The following is a 27,677-nucleotide window of genomic DNA, read 5'->3' on the forward strand; positions in this document are numbered from 1 at the left end:
TTTCTTCTTTCGATTCTACTTTTATTTGGTACAACTCAGAAACTAACCACCAATCCACATCCACCCACCTCCTTCTCCCTGAAGAAGGCAGCTCCCCAGAGACAAAAAGGCTGCAGCCTGGGGATCATCCACCCCCCCCAGGGTTTGCACGCTGGCAGCCCACGCCTGGCGGTCAGGTCTCCAGACCCAAAGCTCTCAGAGGCGACAGAAGAAAGTAAAAGGGAGTTCTCACTCAAAGACAGAGAACCCTCCCCGCCCCTCATCCTCTCCCCACAACCTCCCCGCTCCCCCAACCTAAATAAAAAGATAGCAGAGGACAATGCATGAGTGAAACACACACAGCTTCCTTTCGGCCAAAGAGCTGCAAAATCCCTCCCTGGAAGGAGAAGCTGCGGCACCAAGCAAGGCCTGGTGGCCCCAGGTGGTGGCCGGAATCATGCGAGACTGGTAAAAATCTAGGGAGAAAATGGTTTCCCCTTCAGCCCGTTCCCAGGTGTCCAGTGAGCTGGTTTTAGTTCTAAGAAATCCCCATTTCCACACAGGCGACTGTGGCTTCTGGGGCAGCTGGCTTAGGGAAAGGTCTCCCGTGGCTGAGAAGACAGTGGGGGTGGGGGGGAGGCAGGAGGGCAAAGCCTTCTGGGAGGATCTGGGAGAGGGACTCCCTGCCCTTGGCTAATGGATCCGCGTCAGCTCCTCCACAACCTTGATCAGGTCGTCTGCGGTGGCCTCTCGCTTCATTCCGCTGCCGTCGTCATACTGCAGTGGGGAAAGGAGGGGAGGTGGTGAGGGCCCAGGGGGCGCTCTCCCTCCCTCCCTCCCTCCCTCCGGGGAGGAAGCCCACAGCAGGGAGGAAGTCCTCGCCAGAAGCCAGCACCTCTCCTCTGGGGCACAGGTCGGGAGGCCCACTGGAGGCAGGGCCCCCTGGAACACATCTCTCTCTCCCAGGAGAGAGTAACACCCCAAACGCCAGCACCGCAGGCATCTCTCTGCCCTGTGGTCCGGGCCTGCCTCCCTCTGGTGGGTCTACCGCAAGCCCAGACACGTCCCGACGTGCCCTCACCGCTTAAGCCCAGGTGTCGGAAGTTGCTCATACAGTGCCAGGTGCCTGATGGGCGGGCACCCAGGAGCCAAGCCTCAGCTCCCTCTCCTCACCCTCAGACGCCACCTCCCACACAGCAGGACACATAAAAGGGCCACTGGTCTCTGGGAAGCGAGGGGGGCGGAACACACCTGGAGTCCTGACGGTCTCCCAGCATGCCCCGCCCCGCAGTAAACCTGTGTGACCAGCCTGGCACCGACCACGGCACAGCTCACCTGAAGGTTTGCCACCACCTCCTGCATCTTGGGCCGGCTGATGTCCAGGAAACTCTCGATCAAGTCCCCGTCAATGAAGCCAGTGGCCGGCTCCGTCTTTCGCTCAGTATGAAAGGACCTCCAGGTGGACAGGGAGTCAAGGAACGTGCGGTTATGTGGGAGCACCCTGCTCTCAGTGCCCCACCTCCGCCTGGGACCCCAGTCTGAAGCAGTCGGGGGAGAGCAGGAAACAGACTCAACTACACATTTCTCTGATTTCCGGAGTTTTGGAACTGAAACGCATAAAATTATTACCTGCTCCAGCAGTTCTCAACAGGGGAAATCTTCAAAACAACATTTCTAAAAGTCCAGGTCATTCACCTGGAGCCCTTCTACCCATCCACACACCTCTGGACATTCACAAGTGCTCCAGGTGAGTGAAGCGGGTGTGCGTGCCTGGGAAGGTCCCCTCTTCTAAGTCTACCCTGGCCTCACCAACGAAGAAGGGGGGCCAGTCGGACCAGAGGCGTGCCCGAAGTCCTGCCGGCCAGCACAACACCAACACCTCGCCCGGTTCCTCCCTGGCTGCAGCCAGGCCACCCTCCTTGTCACCGCGTGACCGATGTCACAGACTCACAGCAGGAGCCCCTCCCACCTCCTGCTGGGGAGGGCCCTTTAAATCTCCCATAATGAACACACTTCCAATGCTACTTGAACCCTGGGGGTCCCTGGGGAGGCTGATCCTTGGGCTTCTGGATTGTTCAGCTTCTTCACTTTTCCCAGCTTCTGCTGGCCTCTCTAGCGAGGATCCTCAGACCCTACTGCCCCCAACAAAATCTGTGAAAGATGTTCCTATGTTGTCATCTAAACTGACCGACAGGCATTGCCGGGAAGGCCAGAGGCAAACACATTTCAGGAACATCATGTACATTTCCAAGGTCAACCACTTGAAGCTGGGTGGTAAGTACATGGTGATTCATTACACTGTTCCATTACCGTGTTTAAATTTCCCTGTGAGTTAAAGAAAGGGAAAATGTCTGTTTCCCACAGGAACTTAGTTAAGATGTTTCCAGAAGCAGCCAGGCATCAAGCAGTGCCCCCCCCACCCGCCCCGCCAGGGCCAGGACGTGCTGCCCTGCAGGGGAAGCCTCTGGGAAGGATATAAGGAGTGCTCAATCTTGCCCACACTTTTGATGACTTTGTTGAGTCGATTCTGCATGTCCAGCAGGAGGTTGTACCAGCTCTCTGACAGTGAGGTCACCAGCCCTGCAGAAGCAAAGGGAGAGTGAGCTGCACGGGGCTCCAGAGCCCGTGGCAGGCATTTTCTATTGAGGGTGGCCCCTGAAAGCAGCACGAGGGACCAGCTCATGACAGCCTCCTCTGCCAATGCCCAGCTCCCTTGGAGCAGCGGCCTGGAGGAGGAGGCCATGTGGGAGTGCACCCGCAGGGGGGACCCTCACCAATCATGCCGTTGACTGTGCCGAAGAGCACGGAGCCCTGCGTAGGGGTGGAAGTCTCGCCCAGATTCTGCATGACCAGAGAGCCGTGGCAGAAGACATTGACGAATTCGCCCAGGTGGAAGAGACCGACCTCCTGCAGGTGCTGCCGCTCCTCATCAGTGGTGGCAGCGCTGAAAGGCAGTGACAAACTCACTACCCAAACCTCCTGCCCCACGGGGACCTCGTGCAGTGGACACCGTGTCCCGAGCCTCCCAGGTGACCCACACACCCCACAACAGAGGAGCTGGCCTGGAGAAGCTGCTTTTCGTGGCCTTGGTTCTCTGCAGGAGAAACTGGACCTCCTGAAGAGTAGCACTGAGCCTGGGAGGGCACCCAGTGCCCTCACCCCCTGCAGACCTGGGGCTCCAGCCCCTCCCGCCACCCCCACCACCAGCCACTCACCTGTCCTTCTGACACACAAACAAGTTGAAGGCGTTCTCAGCCCCCAGGAAATTGTCATCATCCAAGATCTCCACGGCACTCATCCAGTTGGGGTTGAAGTCCCGAGCGATCTTCAGACAAACACGGTGAAAGCAAGAAACACAATCAGCAGTGTGCACGGAACCCAGTTCCGGGCCTGTCCCCTCTCGGCCAGAAGCCGAGAGCCTGCCCTGAGAAGAGCCAGCCCTGGGTTCAACAGCTGCCACTCTGCAGAGATTCTCCCCCAGCGTCTGGGGAACAGAGCCCATCTGACTGCAATGACCCAGAAATGGGGCCCGCTCCGAGTTCCAGACGGGGAGGGTAGGGGGAGGGGGCTGTAGAAATCCTTAATGCGGAGTGCTCGCTCCAGGGAAAACGCTTCTGTCCCCGGAAGCAAGAAGCCGGCCCCACCCCATGCTACCTCTTCGAAGTTCCCCTCCATGGGCTTGTAGGCGAGCAGCAGCACGGAGCGCATGAGGTCGCCCACCAGGATGAAGTCGCCCTTGGTCTTCAGGTAGAGCGCCATGATGTTGTTGTAGTGGTTGCACTCGGTGCGAAGCTCCTTCTCCGTGGTCCACTCATAGAGCCGCACCTGGGGGGAGGGCACGTCCGCCTCAGCCCGAGGGCCCGACCCTCTCACCCGGTGTCGGCGCCGGCGCCGGTGCCGGCCCCAGCCCGGCCCCGGCCCGGCCCCGGCCCGGCCCCTCCTGCTGCAGCGCCAGTCCGAGTGGAGTACGCGTGGGCCGGGAGCGGTCCGATGAGGGACTTGCACGGTGTTTCAGTATATATGTGGTGTTTGTGAAACATGGAAGTAGAGCGAGCACGCCGCACTAACGACACGAAGTTTCCCTTTACACAGAGCGAGCGAGCGAGCGTGCGAGACGAGCCCTGGAACACTGAGTCAGCAGTGACTCACGTACGGCCAGAGGGCTGCTACAGATAGGGCAAAGGACGGCTTCTTGCGACTGAAGTCTGGGGACAGGGCTACAGGGTACTGCTACACAGAAGATCCATCTCCAGTTCCCACAGTTGCCCCCCGAAAACCGCTGGTTCCGGCCTTTCTCAAACTCGTTCATTCCTGGAACCTTTGCCGTGAGTCCCGCCCCGTGAGTGGAGAGGACTAACAGGAAGTCCACGGGCCACACGGCCACGTAACGAAAGGACCCCAACACGCTGCAGCCTGTGGCCACCCTCCCACCCAAAACAAAACTCTGTTTCTTCCGCACTGCGACGTCTCTTCAGTTACCTACAGCCACATCTCCAAAAGGATGCAGATGCTTTAAAAGCAGCGGACAGATGAACAGGTGTTTGGCACAACCCAGTCCGAGGAAGACCCACTCGCTCCCGGGAGAGGCCTGCCCGGGCAGACCCTTCAAGGTCCAGGGGGCCCCACCTGTGGCCTCTGCGCCTGCGGCAACTCCTGGACAGGACATATTAGGCCATGACTTCTCGAGGTGTGTCTGAAGAACCTGAGCTCCACAGGGGTGCCCTCCAAGAACCATTCACAGTAATTACAGCGGCGACCACACCTCCCTGGGCAGGGCCGAGGGGGTCTAGCACAACCTGCCTTTGTGGGAGCCCGGCCTCGCTGGACCTCCACACCCCCAACCGTGAAGAGTGAAGGAGTGCGAGTTCTGCACACTGCTGGCACACCCCTCCCCGCCCTCTCCACGCTGTCGGCTTTCCTATCTGCCACGGCGACGGTCATGACCGAGGTCAGGCGCCACTGAAAACCACAGGTTCTAGACCTCCACAGTCTAATCATGTGGCAGCCGCTAGCCACACGTGGCTCCAAAACAGACACGCGGCTAGTCCACACTGAGGTGTGCTGTGAGTGTAAACAAAACACACCCCGGTCCTTGAAGTCTCAGTATGAAAAAAGTAATACACTGCACTAACAGTTTTCATACTGGTTACACGTTAAATAGTATTTTAACTATTAAGTGCATTTCACCTGCTGTTTCTTATGTTTATTCACGTGGCTACCAAAAAGTGTAAAAGTACACCTGTGGCTCCTGGGACATTTCTGTGAGACACCAAAGGACTAGACAGTAGCTCCTGATCCAGCCTCACGCCTGACCCCTCCCGATTCCAGCATCAGCCCGCCAGGGTCTGGAACATGCTGTCACTGGTCCCAGGCGACCTGTTCCCTGTTCTCTGGCCAGTCCCTTGTTACTCCAGCTGAAATGCAGGTCTTGTCACAGGGCCCTGTGGCCCTCTGCACCTGGCTGTTTGCTCTCACGCAGTCCCTCATACCACTGGCACTGGGGAAGGACAGCCTTCCAAGACCCCCTCGCCTGCCCTGTCAGACTCCCCCGCCTCCCGTGCAGGTGCCAGGGCCTAACCTAACCGCTCCCAATACCGCCCATCCCATTACTCTCTCCCACACACATCGCTGTGATCCTAGGTAACCTCGGTATTCACCCAAAGAAGGCCCTTCCAATACCCTGACCTCTAACCTTGCCTCACCTCTCTTTCCCGCTTACCTTGTCCTATGGTCGCCCCTTAGAGCCTGCCATTAAAAATAACTCCAGAATGTCCCGTGCTCAGTTTCACCTTCCCAAAGCCACTGCCACAACACTTCTCTCACAGATGCTCCGCTCCCTGGCCACTCTCTCCCTGGACCGTGCTCACCCCACAAAACCTGACTTTAGTGAGATTCTACTCTCCAACTACGGCTGAGGAAGGACCACCTACCGGGAGGACTGCTCTCACGTTCGGCAAGCCCACTCGCTGAGAGCAGGCGCTACACTTCCCAGGAGCCATCAGTTTCCTAGTCCACCACTCCTCAGGGCCTGAGACAAGGAGTTCGTACCCCTCTCCTCGGGCCTCTGATCCCCCTCTTCCCCTTTCCTCTCGGCCACTTCACCACAGACCGGAAGAGGACTCCAAAGCCTGCAGCACCTAGGGCCACACCGTGCACAGGTCCCGCCCCACCCCCTGCCTGTCAAACCACGGCTCCAGCAATTCTTCTCTAACGGGAAATGTGCCCCTGCACTTCCTAACTTGAAAAGCTGAAACTCTCTTGCCCTGCCCTCCCTGTAAGAACCCTATCACTCTCTTCTCCTTTCCTTTCTTCTCTTCCCCCTCCTCCAGCTACCTACCCGACATCTTCACTAGGACCACTGAAACTCGGCACATCCAAACCCAAACCTCCGATGTCCTCACTGTGACATATATATTTGGTCTCTGCCCCCACTTCTCTTGTGATTTCCTAAGTGATATGGATAACAGGAGCCTCTTACACAGAGCTCCCAAATCCCTTGGGTTTTCTGGATGAAAGAAAGGAGTCTTTGGTTCTAGTAAGGCCACTTGTGGTGACTCCTGGGTGTCTTCAGAATGGGGCGCCACCAGAAAGACCAAGCCGGGATTAGAAGCTTGTAACTTTCAGCCTCACCCATCCTCTGGGGAGGACACGGGCTGGAGAATGAGTTAATAAGACGTCGTGCCTACATGATGAAGTCTCCACTAAAACCCCCTAAACGACAGGGTTCAAAGTGTTCTCAGGGTGGGCAACACACCCATGCACTGGGAGGGCGGTGCACCCCGACTCCAGGAGGGCAGGAGCTCCCGCCTCAGGAGCCTCTGGGAGCAGGTGCTTCTGCGGCTCTCACCCGTCTCAGCCCCCACGAGCCCTCAGGGTCCGACACTCACGGAGGCTCTCAGGGCCAAGTCTGAGAGTTGGTCCAGCCCGAGCCTCCCAGATTCCCAGCTCCACCCCCCTGCCCCCATTACTCTGTCACCCTCACGATTAGACACGCGCTGCCCAGGGAACACAGGGGAGACGTGCTCTGTGGACGACGGTGTGCAACCTAAGGCGCATGCACAGATACCAAGCGCTACGGGCCTCACCGTGCTATTGATGCTGGCCAACAGCTTCCCGTTAAATTCCACCATGGAGTACACGGCCCCTTTCACTTCCTTTTCGGCCACAGTCTGCAGTTTTCCTGGGGGAGGAACAGACACTCTTGAGTCTCCTTGAGCCCACACTAATCAAAAGAAACCTCTGGTTCCCCCTTGGGCTCTAACTCCTACCCAAAACTACTGCTCTGAAAGCAAACGCACAGCCAGTGCGCGCCGAGGTCAGCCACTGCCAGCAGGGCGAGCCCCCTGGTGACGTGCGGCGGTGCACACAGTGCCCAAGACCTGGCCACCCCCAAACTCCAGGTCGGTCTCTTAAGATGGGCCAATTCCACCCTGGCCCTCTGATCCGAGACTGCTCGGCAAGGGAGATGAGCAAAGACACAGACGTGAACACAAAGTTCTGAAGCTGGAAAGAAGTCCGAAATGGTTGAGGAGCCACGCGGAAAACAAATCCAGGATTCGTCACCCTTACTCCAGCCCCTAGGTTCTCTTACCCACCATTCACCTCTCCCCCTCTCCTGCCTGTCAAAGAGCAGAAAGGAAGAAACGCACGCTAGGCCGCGCGTGACCCCGCTCACCTACTCCAAAGTGCATTCAGATCACCAAGGGCTTGAGAGGAGGGAACAGAATGCCTCGTGCACAACAATTAACACAAGTTCTACTGCCGCTTAACTGAGGCTCTGAAACCTAAAACGGTCCGCTTACTCTCCCAGAATTCCCAGTCTCTCAAAAGCTGGAGGCCGTGTCCACTTACCGTCTGAATACTGAAACACCACAATACGACCCTGCTTGGGCTCCGCCTCCTCCGGGTACACCATGGCCGTGCCCACGATGAAGTACGTGTTGGGGTCTTTGCCCAACTTGCAGGAGACCAGGCTGAGGGCATACTCATTCTGCAGAAACTGGTGGGCGTGAAGCACTAGAAGGAGAGTGCAGAGGGGTGACGGCCGATGACCCCCACGCACACGCAGCCTTGCGCTTGAGGCTCACAGCTCGGCTCCAGGCAGAGGGCAGGTGGTGGTGGCACACTCGCCTCCTGCCCCCGCAGACTCTCCCTCGCCAGCCTCTACTGACCTGAGGAGGCCCCACCCCACCTTCTCCTCCTCTGAGGACGATCTATCACAGGGCCCACCGAATTCTGCAATATATCTGAACCCAGAACAGCCTAGTTTAGGGAGAACGGAGGTGCAGAGTGAGAGAAAGAGCTCGTGCACCTTCAAAGGTGTGCTGGTCGATGATGAGGAGGTTGTGCACCTCCACCTCTTCCCCGAAGGAGGTCTCGTGCGGGGCTGTACTGCTGGAGAACAGCTTGCTGGAGCTGACGCTGCTCGACAGGGCCTGGGAACAGAAGGCACTCGCGTCACCCCCGAGAAAGCAGGATGGTGCCAGCAGCAGCAGGGGCTGAACAGGCAGGACCCGGAGCAGACGCGGAGTCTGAGTGAGGAAAACTCGATGGCCGGCACCTCAAGTGCCGCCTGGGGAGCAGAGGCTCCAGAGGACACGGAGACCGAGGATGAGGGTCTGAATCCCACGTGGAATTGGCACAGCGGTCCAAAACACCACAGGAATGGAAGGGCCACTAGAGAGCATTAAATCAGCGGTGCCACGTCAATCAAGCAAGGCTACCAAGGGACTCAGGACACCTAAGAAAGTGACAGGCTCCACCTCTCCCAAGGGGAATGGCAGGGGAGCGTTTCATATAGAAACTACAAAGACCTTCTACTCCGGATCGGGGAAAAAGCCCTCCCCCAGATGTCTGGCAGACAGAAAGGTGGAGAAGACACGGAATAAGACCATCAGCTAACATCCCCGTGATGTGTGATTCCAGACTGTCCTATTGCCATCATTTGCAGGTGAAAAAATTAAAATTTAGATTTGCCCAAGGTCACGCATTTAGCTATAAACCTTGAAGCCAGTTCTGTCAGACTCCAATCCCACTCTCTTAACCGTTGTGCCATGCTGTCCCCAATTACGCACACGCGACAAAGTTCCCAGCTGACGACGGGAGAAGAGGAACCGCTCCTCCGGCACCGCTCCCGAACAGCAAAATCACAGACTGCCCCAGGTACCCCCAATCTCCTGCACCCTGCAGTGAGGAGGCCACACCCAGCGCCTGCCTGCTTCTCGAAGTGGAAACTGCCCTGGAACCCCAGCTGTGCCACCTGTTGCTCGTGGCTGCTCCCCTCAGGGGGAGTGAGTAGTGACGGAGACCACATGGCATGCAAAGCCAAAAGTATCTGCTCTCCGACCCTTTCCAGAAAAGTCTGCCCCTGCTCTACCACCACCTGTCTTCCTCCGCTGCCCTCACCTGGGTGCTGGCACTGGGCCTCAGGGCAGTGGTGCCCCCGCTCGTGTCCTGGACTTCGATGCGGCTGGAGAGGACCCCGAAACACTGGGACACTTCCTGATAGCAGATCTTCCTGCAGAACAAGGACAGAACAACGGCGCCTCTCAGAAAAAGTCTGGAGCCGCTCCCCCGACTCCCAGATGACCACGCCCTGCCACTTCCCGACCCCCGCCTCACCTGGGAGACTCGTAGAGGGGCACGGTGCGAATGTGCAGCTTCTGGATCTCGTCGATGGTGCCGATGGTGAGGGTGCTGTTGTTGGCCAGTGCCAGGCTGGAAGGAAGGGTCTGGGTTTAGCGTGATCGGACCCAGGGGAGGAAAGACTCGAGGCGGTAACTCCGTGAGGGGCAGGAAAACAAGGCCGAGTTACACCAGTTCACGCCAAGTGGTTCTCACCTTCAGCCCTCCAACTAAAACACACCCGGGGAGACTTCAACATTCTGATGCCTGGCTCCACCCAGAGATTTTCCCTAACTGATCTGCGTGGGCCTCGGCTGAGATTTAGCAGCTTTCAAATGTACTGCTCATGTGCAGCTCTAGAACACAGCTCTCAAACTATCGAGAGTCAGCTGGATGCTGCCCCCAGAGCCTCACACATCCAATGAGTTCCAGGCTGGGCCATGACTGCCGGCAGGGGCCCCACTCTGACAGCTCCTGCCTGGGGGACACACAGTCGTTGCTAAATCAGGAGTTCAGTCACTTGGATCACCTGAGAGGTTTTCTGAAAACATAGACCCTAGAGCCCAACCGCAGATCTGCCGAAGCAGAATCTGAGGCGGAATCAAACAACAGCTGTGCTTTAAAAAAAGTTTTCCCAGTACTGTGATGGGTGAGGGGTCTCGGAACCTCTGCTCCGCCCTTCCCGCCTCAGCTGTTCACTGACTACGACAGCAGAGAAAGGCGGGAGGAGAGGGGCAGGGCGGGAAACACCACGACCCCCTCAATCCGTGGCTCCTGCTGATGACAGAAGAGGCCCACCTGTCAGGATAGCCGTCCGAGTTAAGGGGACACATGTAGTTCACCTCCTTGAGGTTGACGTTGGAGAAGACCAGCTTGTGGTTGCTGCTATAGATGACAGTGGGCCGGTCAGAGCACGCGAAGACGTTGGTGGTGGAAAGAGAACGGAAGGTCCTCAGTACCGTGGGCTGCGTGCCCAGGGTCACCTTCTTGCGGTCGCTCAACAGGCCTACAGGAAGAACGGCGTCCCGAGAAGGAAGGAAGGTAAACAGGACAAACAGCTGGTCACTGCAAGTCCCAGCGCAGCCCCTGCAGGGTAAGGACTCTGCAATTCCAACCATTTATCAAAGGGCCCCCCACTCGGGAAGTACTCTTCTCACCCGTCTCAATGTTGAGCCCGAAGTAGAAAAGCGCCCCATCCCCCAAGGCACAGAGGAGGTAGTGGCTGCTCTCAAAGGTGGTCATCAGGATGGAGCGAGGGATGATCTCTGTGGGAAAAGGTGTGTTATGTTCTGGTCCACATTCCGCCTCTGACCCCAGCCCAGGTCCCTGAAAGATCCGCACCTCCACCCAGCATCTCTTTGTGCAGCAGCTCAAAGGAGGGCAGCTTCAAGATCCGGGCCGAGATGTCTGTCCAGAGGCCGATGGCACAGAGAGGGGACAGCCCGCTGCTGTCCCCCAGTGGCGTGATGTCCAGGCAGGCCACCTCGTGCTCCATCTCCGTGTGGCTGACGAAGAGGAACATGGCAGCGGGAGGAAGGCAAGGATGAAAGCAGTCCCAGAGAACACGGGAGGGAGACGGTGCGGGGAGATAAGCACTCACCTGATCTGCCGGAGCTCCTGAGGGTGGATCTGCAGGTAGTAGAGGGCCCTTCCCACGGCTACCACCACCTGGCTGCTGTTGCAGGAGGCCACGCTGATGTTCTTGCCCTGAGGCTCCTTCCACTCGCTGACAAGGGCTTTGGGTTCTTGAGAGACGAGCCTCACGGATGCGGAAGTGATCTAGGGACAGAAAAGCAGTGTCTAGGAGTACCTGCAGGGACCTATGCTGGGGGAGGGGCGGATGGCTCACACACGCCCTAGGAGAGCCCTAAGAATGAGCCACAAAGTCCTCTTCTGCCGTGTTTCTAGCTGAAGCCCAGAAGACGACTGGCCTAAGGCAATTTACAGCTTGCATACCTACAACCAGAAAAAAGGGCCTGATTCATTCTGATCAAGGCTTGGGTAGCTCAACCACATCCTATGGGAAGGAACTGGACGCATGAAACCCTGTGACTTAGCAGTCCAGCAGTTCTTCTCAACCCAGAAATGAGACCTCTAAAATATCCAAGTTTTTTTTAAAAGATTTTATTTATTTATTTTTAGAGAGGGGGGAGGGAGGGAGAAAGAGAGGAAGAGAAACATCAATGTGTGGTTCCCTCTTGCACATCCCCTACTGGGAATTTGGCCCACAACCCAGGCATGTGCCCTGACTGGGAATTGAACTGGCTACCCATTGTTTCATAGTCCACCACTCAATCCACTGAGCCACACCAGTCAAGGCCCAAGTTCTTCTTCATGCATATTATAACATACCAATGTTAACAGCATACATATCAAAAGTAAAAGTGAGCCCTGGCTGGAATGGTTCAGTGGATTGAGTGCTGGCTTGCAAACCAAAAGGTCACCAGTTCGATTCCCAGTCAGGGCACATGCCCAGATTGCCAGCCAGGTCCCCAGTAGGGGGCACGTGAGAGGCAACCACACACTGATGTCTCCCTCTCTCCCTCCTTTCCCCTCTTTAAAAACAGAAACAAAACCATATCTTTAAGTGAGGGTTAAAAAAAAGTGCTCAAACTTCTAAAAAAAAAAATGTGTTTATATTAGCTAGCAAAAGTGCATTCTTTAAGAAAGTGGTACCAACAAATGACCTATCTTTATTTTTAGGGGATTGGAAAGGTTTGAAAAGATTACATTAACTATGTAATAACATGACACTTCTAACATTTTTTAATATCCAAGTTCTCAACTAGGCACAAATTAAAATTATTTAAAATTCTTTAGTAAAGGCAACAAAATTGTATTGACATGTTTTATAAATGTATTTTATCACCAAAGCAAAACAAAAAGTAGGTTGATGACGCTGTATCAATTCACCTTGACCTATCGAAGTTGAGTGGCATTTAATTAGGAAAGGCCTTTGGTAAGCCACCGCCCCATCAGGAAGCCACTATTTAGCCAGCCATTGCCCACGGGCTAAAAGGAAGACCAGGTGGGTGAAAAGAGGGAAACAGTTCAACACCCCCAGCCAGTCCAGTGCTGTCCGCTCGCCACTGGCAAACTCCGACTCTGGTCGGAACGGGGGGAGCTCAGAAGGTGAGGTGGGCGCAGGACCGAAGAGCAAGGGGGTCACTCCAAACACGAGAACACGGCCAGGGGCTCGGAAATCAGGCTCTTGGGGATGACAAGTGCCAAAGTGCTATCTGACCCCGCACTGCGGACAGATTTAAAATGAGAACCCAAAAGGCGTGAGAGCTCTGGTTCTAACAAGCAATAAGTATGTGGGAAGTGCAGCACTGTGACTAGTTGTTTCTCTTCTTCCTGCGTTTCTCCCAGTACGCATGCATCCGTATGATAATGAGGGGGAAATGCCTGCCTCAGACAACAGGGTATACTTAGTGCTGAAACAGTGCCCCCAAGGCATATATATATATATATATATATATATATATATATAAAATAACCCCAGTCTACTAAAGAAAGCATGATTAAACAATATACATATATATATATACATTTTGCAGAGCAAACAAAGCTAAAAGCAGTAACTCCAAAGCTAAGAGTTGTGAAATTGTTATTGCTGAGTAGTGGGTTATCAGTAACTTGTATTTTTTCTAACTCTTTAACGTTGTTTTTACAGCTGTAAAAATGGACTGTTCTAAAATCTGGCGGTGCTCTGTACTACACTCTAGGTCAAATTCAAGGACACGGGGCCTGCCCCTTCTCAGCTGTTACCTGGATGAGCTGCTGATGCGCCACGTTGCCACAGAAGAAAGTCTGCTGGTCGTCCACAAAACCCATCAGTTCGGTCTCTTCCACCTCCTCCCCATTCAACATGAGAACTCTGCGGCAGAAGGAGGCCGGGGTCAGCCGGCCCAGCCTCCCCCCTCGCCACCCTCACATGAGCGCCTAGGGCTGGCACCAGACTCATCTTACCTCGTCTGGCCCACGAAAGAGAGCACCAAAGTGTCATCAGTCTCCCGGCTAGGATCAGACCGCAGCGGCCACAGGCCTGGAACAAAGGTCGAGGATTAAGATGCACAGCACAGACCAACCCATCCAAGGAAGGGCCAGCCGACCCCACGGGAAGAGCGGGAAATTTGGAGTCAGCCCTGAGTTGAAAGCACACTATGTTCCCCCCGGCATTAGGGCTCTGAAGAAGTCGGACATTCTAAAAACTGTTTTGAGCCTGGTATTTGAAAGTTTTTCATTTGATGTCAGGTAATACATTGCATGACTCGAAGTCAAATTTACTTTTAAAACATAACAGAGCCCTGGCTGGTGTGGCTCAGTGGACTGAGCATGAGCCTGTGAACCCAAAGGTCGCTGGTTCCATTCCCAGGGCACATGCCTGGGTTGCAGGCCAGGTTCCTGGTAGGGGGCGCACGAGAGGCAACCACACACTGATGTTTCTCTCCCTCTCTTCCCCTTAAAAATAAATGAATACAATCTTTAAAAAAAAAACATGTAACAGAAGTCTCACTCCTATACCTCTCCCTCCAACCTATCCCTCAACTAAGTCATCAGGGACAGTTTCTATTGCAGTTGGTCCTTCCACTGTATTTTCCATTTAATTAAATTTATTGGGGTAACATTGGTTAATAATTGTTTATTTTATTATTATTATGTTTTTAATTCTCACCCAAAGACATGCCCCTTGAAGAGAGGGGAAGGGAGGGAGAACGAGAGAGAGAGAAACACTGACGGGCCACCTCCCGCAGGCCCCAGTCAGGGACTGACCCGACAACACAGGCACTGCCCTGACCGGGAATCGAACCCAGGACCTTGCAGTTTATGGGACGACGCTCCAGCCAGGGCTTCAGTATATTTTCTAAATTTAAGGAAACAGGTCAACACTGCATGACAAGCAAACACAAACATAAACCAACCTACTGCACACTGCTCTGCACCTCGAGTTCTCACTGGGTGTGTACTGAGCCGTATCAGAACAGGGTGTCCCCTTGTTTCTGACTTCTGCATGGTGTCTGATCGTGGGGCTACACCAGTTTACAAGTCCGTCCACTGCTGAACACTTTGGCAGTGGACTTCGAGGTACCATGCAACACCATGAGGAATAGTCTTACACTCACATCATTTTCTACTTGTGAAGGTCTGGGGGGCAGAGGCCCAGAACTGGGGTTCGAGGGTAATTCACTAGACGCAGCCACGGTGTTGGTGGGTACTGCCAATGAGCACGCTCGCTTGCTCATTGTACCAGCCTGACCACCGTACCATGCTGCCAAGCCTCTGGGTTTGGTCCTCCGGTAAAGAATGATGTTGCTACCTTGTTTTGTTCTGCATTCCTCCCGATACAAAGTGAAGCCTGGTACCTGTCCATTCATGTCCTTTGCCAAACTGGGGACAGAAAGTTTGGTGATCTTTCTAGAAATTCTTTTTTGTAAGTTAGGGAGATTAGGCCTTTGGCTAGTAGATGACCTTTTTAACTCATTTCCAAATTTTTCCTACCTTTATCGAGTTTTGTTTTTTGGCATGCAGAAGTGTTTTATTTCTATGTTGAAGTTATCAATCTTTCTTTTTGGCTTCTGTACTTTTGAGTCATACTTTAAAAAACCTTCCCACTCCAAAATCAGAAAGGAATTCACCAACTTTTTTTTTTTTTTTTAGCTTTTGTGCTGCTTCATGCTTTACATTAAGTCTCTAATCCATTTAGATCCTAGCAAGGTACACATTATGCAATAGGGGTCCTGCCTTATCTCTCCCAAGTACCTGTTCTCCCAACACCGTTGAAATCAATCACCTTCACCTCACTGCACTGAGGGACCACCACGATCATACCCTAAGTTCCCACATATAACTGTGTTATTTCTGGACTTTTGAGTCTGCCATGAGACTATCTGTGCACCAAAACCGCACCTGCGGTTACTGAGGTTCACTGGTACGTTTCAGTATCTGGTAAGGGCAGTCTGTCTCACGGCCCTTAGGTTTCCGGGCTTTGCTTGTTTCTTTTCCTCACTTGGACTGTGGCTTGTCTAGGTCAAGGAAAATGACCTATTGGTACGTTCAGTGAGAAACATTATGTCCGAACAGTCAAAGACAGAACAGCTTCATAACGATTTATAAGAACTTGGTGTGCCTTTCTCATTTCATCAATCTAGCCTTTTAGTCCTTCAAGACTAGTTTGAAAGTTTTCCATGTATAGATTCTGCACATTTCTTGATAAATTTATTACTTGGTATTCTGCCTCTTCACTGCTATTGCAAATTGTCTCTTTCCCTCCACTATATCCTCTGTGTTTTTAACTAAAAGTTACTGATTTCAGTACATTAATTTCATATTCCTGTACCTTAATGAATTCTGTCTATAGTTTTTTCAGTTGATTCTCTTGGGTTTTGTAGTTATATGACCTCTTCCTTGCTAATTCATAAACCTCTATTTCTTTTCTGTTTCCACTTTTTTATGTCCCAAATTACTTTATTTTAGTTGTACCTCCTCTATACAACTTTAAACTGGTTCTGCCTTAGGATTCAATCTGATCGCCTTTTTCCTGTAACAGGCGAATTTAGCCCATTTACATTCACCGATGTGGTGTCAGGCCCTGACCTGAGATGCAGGTACTCATCCGTGTTTGGTATCGTTTCTGTCATGTTACTTTGGGTTATGTTTACTGTAAGCTTCGCATTATGCAGTCTTTGTTTGGTCTTTTTGATTATGTGAGTTCTCCTGGAATTGAAAAAATTTGTGTTTTTGTTCTACAAGTTACTTATACCGTTCTATGATATCCTCTGTCCCCATTTTCTATAGGGCAGGGGTGTCAAACTCATTTTCACTGGGGACCACATCATCCTTGCAGTTGCCTTCAAAGGGACAAATGTAATTTTAGGACTGTGTAATATATAGTCCCAACACAAGCACTACGCATTTTACACAGTCCTGAAATTATATCCAGCCTGAGGCTGATGTGGCCCCCGGTGAAAATGAGTTTGACACCCCTGCTTTAGGGCTTCTATCAGTTCCCCACAAACATCAAATTTAACCTCTAATTCTTTTCCTCCTCATTCCTCTTTCCATTATTCAATTTTGGTCAACAGCATTCTTTTTTTAAACACACTTTTATACTAAAGAATGTTAAAGTATGTTTAACTTTGTTGTTACTGTGACTTTCTTTACTCTTCACCTGACCTGCTTTTCTCTAGCTACCACCCAAGCCCTCAGAACAGGTAACAAGGTCAAACACTAAAGTCATTCAAGTAAGATCTGCATCCTATGTCCACCGAAAGGCTACCTTTGATGCCTGGTAAGTCAATGCTGGCATGCTCATGGATTCCAATTCCATTCCGGATGATCCGCAAGGAACCTTCCTTGAAAGCCCCAGAGCAAGTGACCAGCTGCAAGGAGAGAAAAGGTTTCTAAATAACCCCCTCCACAGCCTGAGGCCATCGTACTGATGCCCAGAAAGTGCACTAGTTGCACCTAAATCCGAGGCCCCTTCCTGTGGAGCTGGGTGTGAGAACACAGACTTAGTCTCGCTGGGTCTCCAAAGGCCCTCAAATACACTGAGCAGACAGAAAGGCCTAGTCCAAAAAGCAAACAGCTCCCCCTTTTTCTCCTAGCAACCGTGCTTCCACCCTCGGAACCCGGTTTACTAGAGACACCCTAGGACCTGGAGTCAGACACATTTACCAGTTAGCAGTTATGTGACTTTGGACAAGTTACTTAATCTTCCTCAGCCCTAAGTTTCCTCACTTCTGAAGTGGCCGAGAACCCCCATCTATCAGGGTGCCCACGTGATCACAGGTAATGTACATAAAGTGCCTGGCCGACCAGGACAGGCACTCAGCAAATGGCAGTGACCCTTCCACCAGTGGGATTAGAGAGCGAGGCTCTGACAGCGACCTTCAGGGCACGTCCCCATGCTGCACAGGCACACCCAGGAGGACACAGTCTGACGGGAACAGCAGCCGCCCGTTTCCAGGCTGACCCCCTTACCTGCCCTTGCCCCTGCCTCTCCAGGTCCACCACGCACATGTCCACAATGGGTCCCAAATTTGTAAAGGTTTCCATGGCCACGACATAGGAGCCTTGTTCATTGCTGTCAACATTGAGCTGAAAAGACGAAAACCCTGTTAGTCCTGCAACGCTGCTAACAGAGCCTTCCCAAAAGTCTTCGCCTGGAAGAAACTCGGTCCTACTGGAGCCCTCTGGTGTTCCACTGGAGGCTGCCAGGAGGGGACCGCTGACCGAGGAGTGTGGCTGTGCCACAGGGGACCACTAACCCCAGGCAGTGGTTTCTAAGGAAGCAGCGTGGAAACTCTAATGTAAAGTATTTGCATGCACGTTTCTGCACAGGTCCAAAATCTTCTTCCTTTAGAGGGCATCCCATACATTAAATATGACCTACTGAAGTCAGGAGCTGGGTCTTGTTCATCATTGTCCACAGCCCCCAGCACCCTGCCTGATACATTTGATGAATGAAGCTTTAGAACAAAGAGCTAGTCAGGGCAGGATGTTCAACCAACCACAGAGAGAACTGAACAGCAGGCATATGCGTGAACTGAAGAAATGCTGAGGGCACCCAACACAAAAGATACCTGGGGAAGCAGCAGGGAAGCCAGTGAAGAAGCTACAGAGAAAAAATCGCCTCCTCACCTTCACCAGCTGCGAGTCACCAAGGCGAGACCCGACAAAGACAACACCATTGTCAAGGTACGTCAGGCACTCGGCAATGGAGGTCTAGGAGAGAGCCAACAGCAAGAGAGGCATCAGAACGGACCCTTCACGGGACCCAGACACCGTCCCGCCCACCTCTCAGCCCTGTGCTGGGAGAACGCCGCACTGCAGCCGTCATGGCTGAAACGGCTGTGCATTTCAAATCCCCGGTCACACTGAAAAATGCTCCTAAATCTCCGTTTGTGACGCCCCCTTTTTCACACCTTTACAGCCAGAAAACCCTATAATTTATCTTGAGGTGCCTATTCCAAAGGGTCACTTCAATCCCAACCACTTCGGTCTCCTCAAAACAATTAGAAACCTCTAAAATTCAGTGCATAATCCTTGAACTTTTTTTGGAATCTCCTCCCAGAAGTGAGTATCAGCATCACATTAACCTTTAATTCTTTTTATTTCTTTCTGCTTCCTTTTTGTTTCTTTCTTTTAAAGTGCTTCAGGTAGGTAGTGCCAGACTGCCTCTGAGATTCTTCAACATCTAACTCATTCCAAAACAAACTTCTAGGTCATGAATGACCATTTGCTGCCAGGAAATGGACCTCCCAGCTGCAGCACGGGACCACACACGCGGGGTCGCCAGGCCCCTGGGAGAACACAGCAGTGTGGGAACAAGCCCTACCTCTCCGAGCAGCTCTACCCGGAGGTCCTTGAGGGTGACGGTGCCGTCCATCTGCTCCTCCTTCTCCAAAAGCAGCATGAAGAGCCGTCCCTCCATGTCTCCCAGCAAGTAACGGGAACCGTTGGGGTCCACACGATTGTGACACACAATTGTGCTTTGCTGCCAAGAGGGAGGACACCATCACTGGAGGCTGAGTGCCTTCCACAAGCAGAGAGCAAACCACTCCCTTTACCAAACTCTGCCACTGCCTGAGCAGGAAGTCCACTCAGCGAACACTGCGTGTGTGACTGAAAGTGGGGGCATTTTTATTTTAAGATAATTTTGTGAGTTCAATATACCTAAAATGTTTATTCACATATTATTCTCCTGGAATACAGAAATAGAAAGAGTAGAAAGCAGCTCTAATCATTCACTGGACCATAAATGCTACCATAGACTGTGTTATTTACACTAAAGGGTTAATTTTTAGGACTCGAAATTTTAAGGCTTGCAAATTTTATGACTAATTTTGTCTATGTAATTTATCACCATAGTACTTACACAACGTGAGACCTAAAATATTCAAAAGAATTCACAAAATGTTTCCCTTCTTCAAGTCACCCCAGTAATGGAAAGGTAAACCTATTTCAGCATTTCTCTCTCTGAGGGGCAAGTGAGGTCTTTTGAAGCAAAACCAGCCCACCTCTCCTTGCATTCCCAACGACAACGCATGACAACGCAGTGTCTCCTGTGCTTAGCGAGCAGCACAGCCGACCCTGCGCATCATCTCCTTCTCACAAATGGGGACGAAGAGAGGAGCAGGGTAAAAACCAGGGGGAAAAGGGGAGAAAGACAGAAGGAAGAAAACGGACAGGAAGGCCGCTCACCTTGATGATAGGAGGCGCAATCGCCAGGTACTTGTCACCATTGTGATAGGTGATTGACTCCTGCCCAATGATGATGGCCCCTCCAAAAGGCTCTGGGACTGCAGGAGAAAGGGCAGCGTTGGAGGGCTCCGCCCTTGGACCTGCCAGACCCTGCGACAGCAAGGGCACTGCCCCAGGTGCATGAGGCAAACTTGAAGATAGTCATTACTCGTATACCTCAGCCCATGAAACATGACAGCCTTCTTCTGAGATCTCTGACTGAGAGACTGCAGGCCGGCACTACCTAACCCTGGTGATATTTTGATCGCCACTCATGGTGTGTCTGAGCTCCTAGGGTACAGTCCGCTCGGTGCTCTTCCACATGCATCCTCCCCACTTCCCTCTCCTGCACTTCAGGTCCTTCCAAACGAAAAGCTTTACTCTTCCCTTTATTCCTTAGCTTAATCTCCCCCATGATCAGGGCCGCCATCTAGAAGAGCCAATTTGCACCTGAGGGTTTTACACTCTCCGTACTAGCCGAGACACACAGCACAGTGCCGGGGCTACGAAGGGGCAAACGGGTCTGCAGCGCAGCCCCGGCTCTGCCACGTGGGCACAGGCACGGGCGAGTCCCTCGGGCCCTGTTTCCTCATCTATGAGATAAGGATTCGGAAGAGCTAAGCTCTACTGGCTCCTTTCAGTTTCTTAAAGGTTGTGCTCAACAATAAAATAACGAGACTAATTCCCATATGCCACTCTGTAAATCAATTTGTTGTACAGTTAACCCCAAGCAAAGAAAAACTATATGTTTGGTGGAAAAGTAAAACACAAGACAGTCCCCAAACCAGAAGTGGAAGCAGCAAAGGAGAACACGCTCGGAGAAGAGGCACAGGGAGCGCTGGACAGTGTGCACGCGTGCGACGGCGCCTGAGCGCTGAAAGGAAGCGGCAGAGCAGGCGAGGAGGGAAGAAAACCGGGGAACTGGCCAAGACCTGAGACGGAGGCAAATTTCCTGAAACCCCCAACCAACCTGCAATCACCATGGAAGCTTCAGCTTCTACGTTTTCCTGTTTCCAAGGGCCCTTATTGAATTCCTTCTCTCGGAGAGACACTTCATAGGTCTTCACGTGCCGCCCCTGAGGGTCCTAAGTGGGAAAAGATGGAAGGACTGGCCTTTAGGGAAGGAGAGGGGCCCTGGAAGCAACAGGTGACCACAGCCCAGCATCTGACAGTCCTGTCGTGCCAGCCTTCCTGTCTGTGACCGTGCCTGTGACTGCCTGGGTAGACCGTCACTGCGGCCTACTGTCCCCTACAGATCACCCAACCAGTAAAGGTTTAAGAATTAAAAAGAAGGAAACTGTCCCACTGAACCAGCCACTGTATGATACAAGGTAAACATGTAAATTTCTGTGTGTGTGTATATGGAAAGTACATATTCCATACTCCTTAGCCACAAGGAACTTACAAAATAACTAAAGAGAAAAAGGGCACTAAGAAGCTACATGCACCTAAATCCTTAAAAGTCTTAAAGGCATTCTTAAAGGTATGTGATAAAGTCTTAAAGGCATTCTTAAAGATATGTGATAAAGTCTTAAAGGCATTCTGATGAGGTGGCAGGGAGACAACACGGCGCTCCCCTGAGGTCAGTCAGCCCCCCCCACCCCGTCCCCTCCTCCTTGTGAGTCACAGCCCGCCATGTCCCGGAGCTGCCCTTCTTATGCGGTAACAGAGCAGGCCGGGAGCAGGCTGCATCCTGATGGCGGGGGACGGCCTCTCAAAGGCCAGACCAGGGTCTGGGAAGTTATGAAAGGAATTTGGCGATGTTTTCCAGTGCAGGGACCACACCTTAGTGACTGCTACAGCCCCTGAACTATCAGCATAACTACCTTTCACGTGGTAAACATCAGTGAAATGGAATTCTGGACACAAAAACAGACAAAGGAATTTTTAGTTCATGAAAACTCGATTTTCCCATCAATAGCGGGATAACTCTCAACTTCACAAAAAGTTTGGATGTGGGCCTCCCGAGACATACAAAAAGGAAAAGACTGTTCACACTGGCAGACCTGAGGCTGCAGACAGGCAGAGTCACAATAACCAGCATCAATGTTTCAGTGACCTGATGTTTAGAAAACTGAAGAAAGAGAAATTCTAAGTTTTTATTTCAACTCTGATAATTAAAAGACTGTAAAAATGGTTTTTAAAAAGATGTCCCAAAATAGCTGCAACCTTACTCCACTGAACTTTTTCTAACCAGCCTCAGAACCATAACACCTCTAGTGACACTGAGAAATCTACAAACAGTTATACATCAGTGTACTTCCAATACTTAATGCAGCTCTCAGTGTGTTCATACCCACACAGATTACACGGACTTGGACGGCTTCCTTCTGTCATTGACACAGCAACATGCTCGTGGAATGACCTCATGCTGTACGGCCCTTTGTTAAAAGGCTGAAATTTCACCAAGACACAGGCATGTTAATCTGGTGCTCCGCCACCCTGTCCCCCCACCCCCAGCAGATCTGGCCCAGAGAACAGCTGCCCACGATCAGCTCTGCTGAAGGTTGAGGCACAGATTAAAATAGAAGTCCAGAGCCAGCAAGTCACCAGAAAGTGAATGCTGAATAAAATGCCAACCTCTTCTTAGAAGACATAAATGCATCAAGACATTTTCCTCTCTGCTTGTAAAAGTAACTTCTAGATCATTTCTCTACAGCCAAGCTTTACCGATCCCTTAGCATGCCAGTAAGAAACAAAGAAAAAATAAACTGGGTCACCCTACAAAATCTCCAAGGCCCATAACCAGGGTGTAATCTCACAATTAAAACCTGCTACAAGCCTCAAAGAGCTTCCAGCCTCCACAACAAGTGCTATTGCACTCAAGACACAGCCAAAACCTGACCCTATTAATTATGTTGTTCAAAACATTTCAGGACAAACACATGAACCACTTTCGCCTACCCTACTAGTAGCAAAAATGAGCTCCTACTACGCCAAACCACACAGCGTCCCCCTCTGTCCTCCCAGCCCAGTACCTGGTAGACAAAACAGATGGTAGGGGCTTGGCAACCATATAGGAACTTGACATCGATGACATGCAACTCCTCCAGGCGGATGTTAAAAGCCTTGAGCTCCTTATTGTCCCGGTCTAGTGGAATGACCTTGAAAAGGCCATCATAGAGTCGCAGGCCAATCATCCGGCACTCGGGATCAATGATGCCAATAATGCCAGTCTCAGAGGGGCGGCCAATCCGGTCCTGAGAAGCAAAACTGGGGTTAGGAAAGAACCTCACTACCCAGAGCACAGAGGACACTAGGCACCACTTTCCCAGAATGATTTCAGGAGCGATGGTGTCTGCGTGACACACCAGGACGCCCAAATGTCAGTGCGTGTGTTTCTGTGAAACACTGAACTCTGTGACCTGTTTACCCTGTCCCTTGGACTCTGAGTAAACTACAGAAGTCCTTTCCTCACAAAAGCTCAAATCCTTAGTGTTTTCTTTCCCCTTGGTTCTCTGACCATATAGAGAAAGCTGCCCCCAGCACTTCAATTTTCCTCGTCAAATCATGACGGCCCTCCTTGGAAAACACTCCTCAGCCCGAAGCGGCCCCCTCACCTGCACATTGCCATGGGCTCGAGTTATGATGTCAATGCTCTCACCGCTCTGCTTATACTCCAGGATGCAGGCATTGTACTTGGCTGTCAGGATAAACAGGAGGTCCTTGCTCTCCCCCTGGAAACCAACATCATGCTATCAAAAAAAGGTTCTTTTACAACAGGAGTCCCCGTCCAGCTTTTAAGCATCATTCTTGAAGCACGCGCATTTCTGTAAGAATTTGTTTGTCCTCCCTGAAGAGAAAAATCCAGTGAGTACATAACAGACATAAGCGCGCACACACACATCCTGAGGGTGTGTGCCAAAGGCCAGGACCGAGACTGGTAAACATCTAGTCCTCAGCTGCACATCTCTCTGCTCTCCATTACAGTATCTTCATCGAGTGCCATATCAAGCTAATCTCAGCCACTCCATTCAAATTCTGAGAGATGAATGTAATGACTCCTCTAATCTTGTCCAAGTATTTGGAGAAAGAGGAAAAAATGTGAATAACAATAAAGCTAAAATGGATCTACAAAGTCTTACTCATTAACATAGATCCCCCCCAATGTATTTTGTTCTAAGGGTTAAAATCAAAATGTTGAACCCACTGCTTTGTCCAATTCGGTTAAGACATAATAAAGCCAAGTGGTGGCTAGTTGAATGAATACATCTGAATAATAGTAGTGATGATACTGATTGTTAACATAACAATGAGTGCTTGCTATGTCCTAGGCCCTGTGCTAATAAATTATTTAATCTTCAACAATAACCCAGGAAATGGATACTGTTATCCCCATTTTGCAGATAGGGAAGTAAAGGCTCTGAAAGGTTAAGTGCCACCCCAAGTTAGAATTAAGGAGGAACGAAGCCACGACTGCCTTACTCTACAGCCATTGCTCCCAGTCGCCATGATGACCCACATTTCAATCTGCTTTAATTTCCCCCTTTTTTAAGAAGTCAACTTGATCAATTTTTCCTACTTATAGAAAGCTTGTTCAAGAAGAATGTAAGTTAAAGCCTGCCATTCAAAATGGGTAGTTTCTCTCCTAAGCCTTCTCAAGCAATGATTTAAAAAAAAAAAAAAACCCACGAAAACATAAAACCATCTTTGTTGCTGGGCCCAACCCAGAGTGCGTGCTTACCTTGGGCCTGAAGAGCTCCATGACGGCGATCTTCCCGTACATGCCCACCTCCTTAACGGGCCGGAGCCCCTCGGCCGTGACCACATAGATCTCTAATCTCGTGTTTTTGGCAATCAGAAGGTTTAAGTCTTCAGCTGAAGTAAAGTGTCCTGAAAGAACAGATACTCTAACTTTTGAAGCCACAGAAGTTTCTAAAAAATCCAGAATTCTCACTTAATTCCGCTCCCTCCCTTCTCACCAAATCCAGCACCTCAAAGAGTCTCACTTCGGACATTCATGGAAGCTACTTCTCTAATCATGCCAAGAAAACTGGACCAGCTTACGAGCAGCATGTCCTTCAACTGACAATGACTGTGAAAACCCTTCTTCAGATGGCTCTGAGCCCTCGAATTTTCCTTTTCCTTTTGCAGGGGCACACTTACCCTCTAACTAAGCGATGCTAAGAAAGTGTTTATCTCTGTTCGGTCATTATCTACCTTTACACAAAATATACACCACAAAGACCAGGCTGAATGAAGAAAATTCTCAGAGCTTTATATCAAAACATTGCTTTGTTCAAACTGCTTGCCCCCCCCAGTAGTCTACAGAAACCCTTGCCCACACTCTCTTACCACTTCAAACTGACAACTGTTCTGTTCTGTAATCATAATAAGTATTTACAGAAACACACAAGCTTGAGATCACCCTAATTTTGCTGAAAACCTGGTTCAAGACGATTATTCCCGGATTCGGGACATCTGTCTCCTTAATCTTTCCACAGTCAACAAGACAAAAACAGCAGTAGGCAGGGCCACCCTAATCTCCCTTTCCAGCAGCTCCTTGGTGTAAACAGCCCCAGGCGAAGAGGACTTCAGTCCCGCTCCGGGCGAGTGCGAGCATTCCTCACATCCCTCCACCCGCCAGGCTTTCCCACAAGAAAATTCTGACTCCAAAATCGCCATCACCACCGCCCCTTCCCCTGACCACACGAGGCCAACGAGGAGGCCCAAGCAACACAGTACACAACCAACTCACACTTCGCTCTCTGTCCCACTGGGCCCGTCCCTGTCCTCGAGGCCAAGTGACCTCCCAGGACTTAAGGGGACCCTCGAACGAGGTTTTAAACCCCAAAAGGCGCATGTGGAAACAGCTTCTTTGAAGCTGTGGACTAGGAGAGGATCCTTGGCCGCTGGACCCTTCCATTTCCCGGGCCCGAGCCCGGGCCCGCCCGACTGCCCGCCCCAAGGGTCGCGGGCCTCCCTAGGCCTCGGGGTCCCCCCCTAGGCCTCGGGGTCTCCCCAGATCCCTCCCTTGCCGGGGTCTCCGGCCCGGGCAGACTTACCGGTCACGCAGCCGTTCACGGCGGTGGGCTTCTGTGCCGTTACCACGTAGTTGTACGACATGTCGAGATCTGGAGCGGCCTGTAGAGACTCGAGAGCAACGACAGAGAGATGGACACCAGCAAAGACACAGGGAGTCCTGCCCGCGCGGCGAACTCCGCGGCCGCTGCCTCCGCCCCACAGACACGTTGCAGGCCAGAGCGACCGGGGCGCGGAGCATCACGGGACGGCCTCACCTGGCCTCTTGGAGGACTCAAGGCTCCCCAGGCGGCCAATCAAAGGAGGCCCCGCCCCCTGAGGCCCCGCCCCGTCGTTTACCGCCTGAGCCCGGATACCCGGATGTGGGCGCTTGTTGTGAGTCCCTGTGGAGTGGCGGCGTCATCTGGGCTGGGGAGGGGGGAGTGAGTGTTTGGGCGAGTTGCGCCGACGCCCCCGAAGCCGTCATAGCTGATCCGCCGACCTCAACCCCTGTGCGCGACCCTCACCCTAACCCAGGCCGTCTTATCCCATTCCGTTGCTCCAGAGCCCTCGGGGGTGTTCTTTCTCTTGGAACCAGAACTGCAGAGGCCTGGGAGAAGGAAGGGAAGTGAAAAACAATCTGTGCCCCTCCCAGACTAGAACCAAGGTCCGTTCCTCCCTCCCGTTAGCCCTCCCAGTTCCTCCAAACGCCGCCGGCACCCTCACTCGACCCTAGAATGGCCTCCCACCCCGCCTTACCTGGAGAGTAGGGGGAACACCGGGAGGTTCGCCTCTCCCCTTTGAACTGTTTTATTCAGACTTTGAAGGACCCACCAGGCCACTTGCCCAGCGTTGTTGGCGCCCCTATGGCGGTACAAATTGTGACCTCAAAGACAAAACCCGAATTTCCCCAGTGAGAACCTTAATGACCCAGGAAAGCAGTTAGCTCTGCAACTTCTGGCAACGCCATATCACGCAGGCTCAGCCAGGAGGAGGAGGAGGAGAACCACATGGTCTGGAGCACCTGCGGACTGCCACAGAGGGTACAACCCCCATTTTACAGATGAGGAAACTGAGGCTCGGGGGAGTTGGTGTACCTAAGATCCCCCAGTCAGTCAGAGGCAGGGCTAGGCACAGAGCCAGGTTTGGATTCTTTGCATTGCAGACTCAGTGAGCCCACGACCGTGAACGGCCCCCAAGACACCTCTGAACCGGGCTGAACTGAGGGGAGCTAAGACGTCTTTGGGGTTTACCTGTGTTGTTTCCCACACCAGGGACTCTGCCTGACTTTGGAGGCATCGGATCATCTGTGGAAAGAACACAGGCTTTGTGGAAAGAATAGGCATGGGTTTAAGTCCTGGCTCTTACTAGCATGACTTTGAACAAGTCACCAGAGCTCTCTGTGTCTGTTTCCCAGAAGTAACGTGCTCACAGGCCCAGTTGCCTTCAAGTGTGTGAAGAGCTTTGTAAACGTACTCAGTGCGTATGATACTCACGGCAGAAATGAAGTTGCTCTTTGTGTCTTTTTGCCCCTGGGAGACGTGGGTGTTTCTCTGGGGCAAAAAGGCAGCCCCGTGCCCAATGTGGACAGATCTGTCTTCTGCAGCCAAGCGCAGACGTGAACCTTGGTCAGCCCCATGCTCTTGTCCACCCACAGCCCATGTTCTGGAATTTAGACTCAGATCAAAGTCTGGGGCAGCTCCCTAATTACTAGGCGCCCTGGAAGCGTGATCGTGCCAGTAGGCTGCGCGTGCCTTCGGCAGCACCTATCCTTACCCTCCCCTGCAGGTGCTGCTGCCACCCTCGCTGTGCTCAGACCCAGGGAGCACCCACAGGATCACCCATCCTCTAGCCCCACCATGGTGAGT

The 27,677-nt window shown here is 52.1% G+C and overlaps 2 protein-coding genes across 3 annotated transcripts in view; one reads left to right on the plus strand and one right to left on the minus strand.

The window, feature by feature from the left end:
- Nucleotides 1–26,236, minus strand: DDB1 (damage specific DNA binding protein 1). Its single transcript, XM_028516923.2, has 27 exons — nucleotides 25,854–26,236; nucleotides 24,533–24,681; nucleotides 23,409–23,525; nucleotides 22,827–23,048; nucleotides 20,819–20,933; nucleotides 19,810–19,907; nucleotides 18,944–19,102; nucleotides 18,247–18,330; nucleotides 17,587–17,703; nucleotides 16,883–16,985; nucleotides 13,576–13,651; nucleotides 13,375–13,483; nucleotides 11,204–11,382; nucleotides 10,945–11,108; nucleotides 10,761–10,868; nucleotides 10,402–10,609; nucleotides 9,601–9,696; nucleotides 9,385–9,496; nucleotides 8,291–8,414; nucleotides 7,831–7,995; nucleotides 7,065–7,159; nucleotides 3,634–3,804; nucleotides 3,195–3,304; nucleotides 2,754–2,923; nucleotides 2,457–2,559; nucleotides 1,315–1,438; nucleotides 1–756 (listed from the first exon to the last, which is right to left on the minus strand). Exons 1-27 carry the CDS (start codon nucleotides 25,912–25,914, stop codon nucleotides 673–675), a joined length of 3,423 nt encoding a protein of 1,140 aa, XP_028372724.1. The 5' UTR covers nucleotides 25,915–26,236; the 3' UTR covers nucleotides 1–672.
- Nucleotides 26,161–27,677, plus strand: part of TKFC (triokinase and FMN cyclase) — a 12,627-nt gene continuing 11,110 nt past the window's right edge. The window contains exons 1-2 of one of the 2 annotated variants that reach the window (XM_028516927.2): nucleotides 26,161–26,205; nucleotides 27,598–27,671. In XM_028516927.2, coding sequence (XP_028372728.1) covers nucleotides 27,669–27,671 — 3 coding nt within the window. In that variant the 5' untranslated portion in view covers nucleotides 26,161–26,205; nucleotides 27,598–27,668. Of the gene's footprint in view, nucleotides 26,477–27,597; nucleotides 27,672–27,677 lie in introns of both variants that reach the window. The other variant, XM_028516926.2, reaches the window with a different exon arrangement.

Source organism: Phyllostomus discolor, chromosome 6 (genome assembly GCF_004126475.2).
Source record: "Phyllostomus discolor isolate MPI-MPIP mPhyDis1 chromosome 6, mPhyDis1.pri.v3, whole genome shotgun sequence".
NCBI lineage: Eukaryota > Metazoa > Chordata > Mammalia > Chiroptera > Phyllostomidae > Phyllostomus > Phyllostomus discolor.

What these genes read in the sequence shown, in the direction of transcription:
- DDB1 (XM_028516923.2), bottom strand. Translation starts at nt 25,914, where the DNA reads ATGTCGTACAACTACGTGGTAACGGCACAGAAGCCCACCGCCGTGAAC. An exon ending in GAGCCCATGGCAATGTGCAG is followed by an intron (nt 23,049 to 23,408) that starts GTGAGGGGGCCG and finishes TTTGCTTCTCAG; the next exon opens with GACCGGATTGGCCGCCCCTC. An exon ending in CCCCTCTACGAGTCTCCCAG is followed by an intron (nt 9,497 to 9,600) that starts GTGAGGCGGGGG and finishes CTTGTTCTGCAG; the next exon opens with GAAGATCTGCTATCAGGAAG.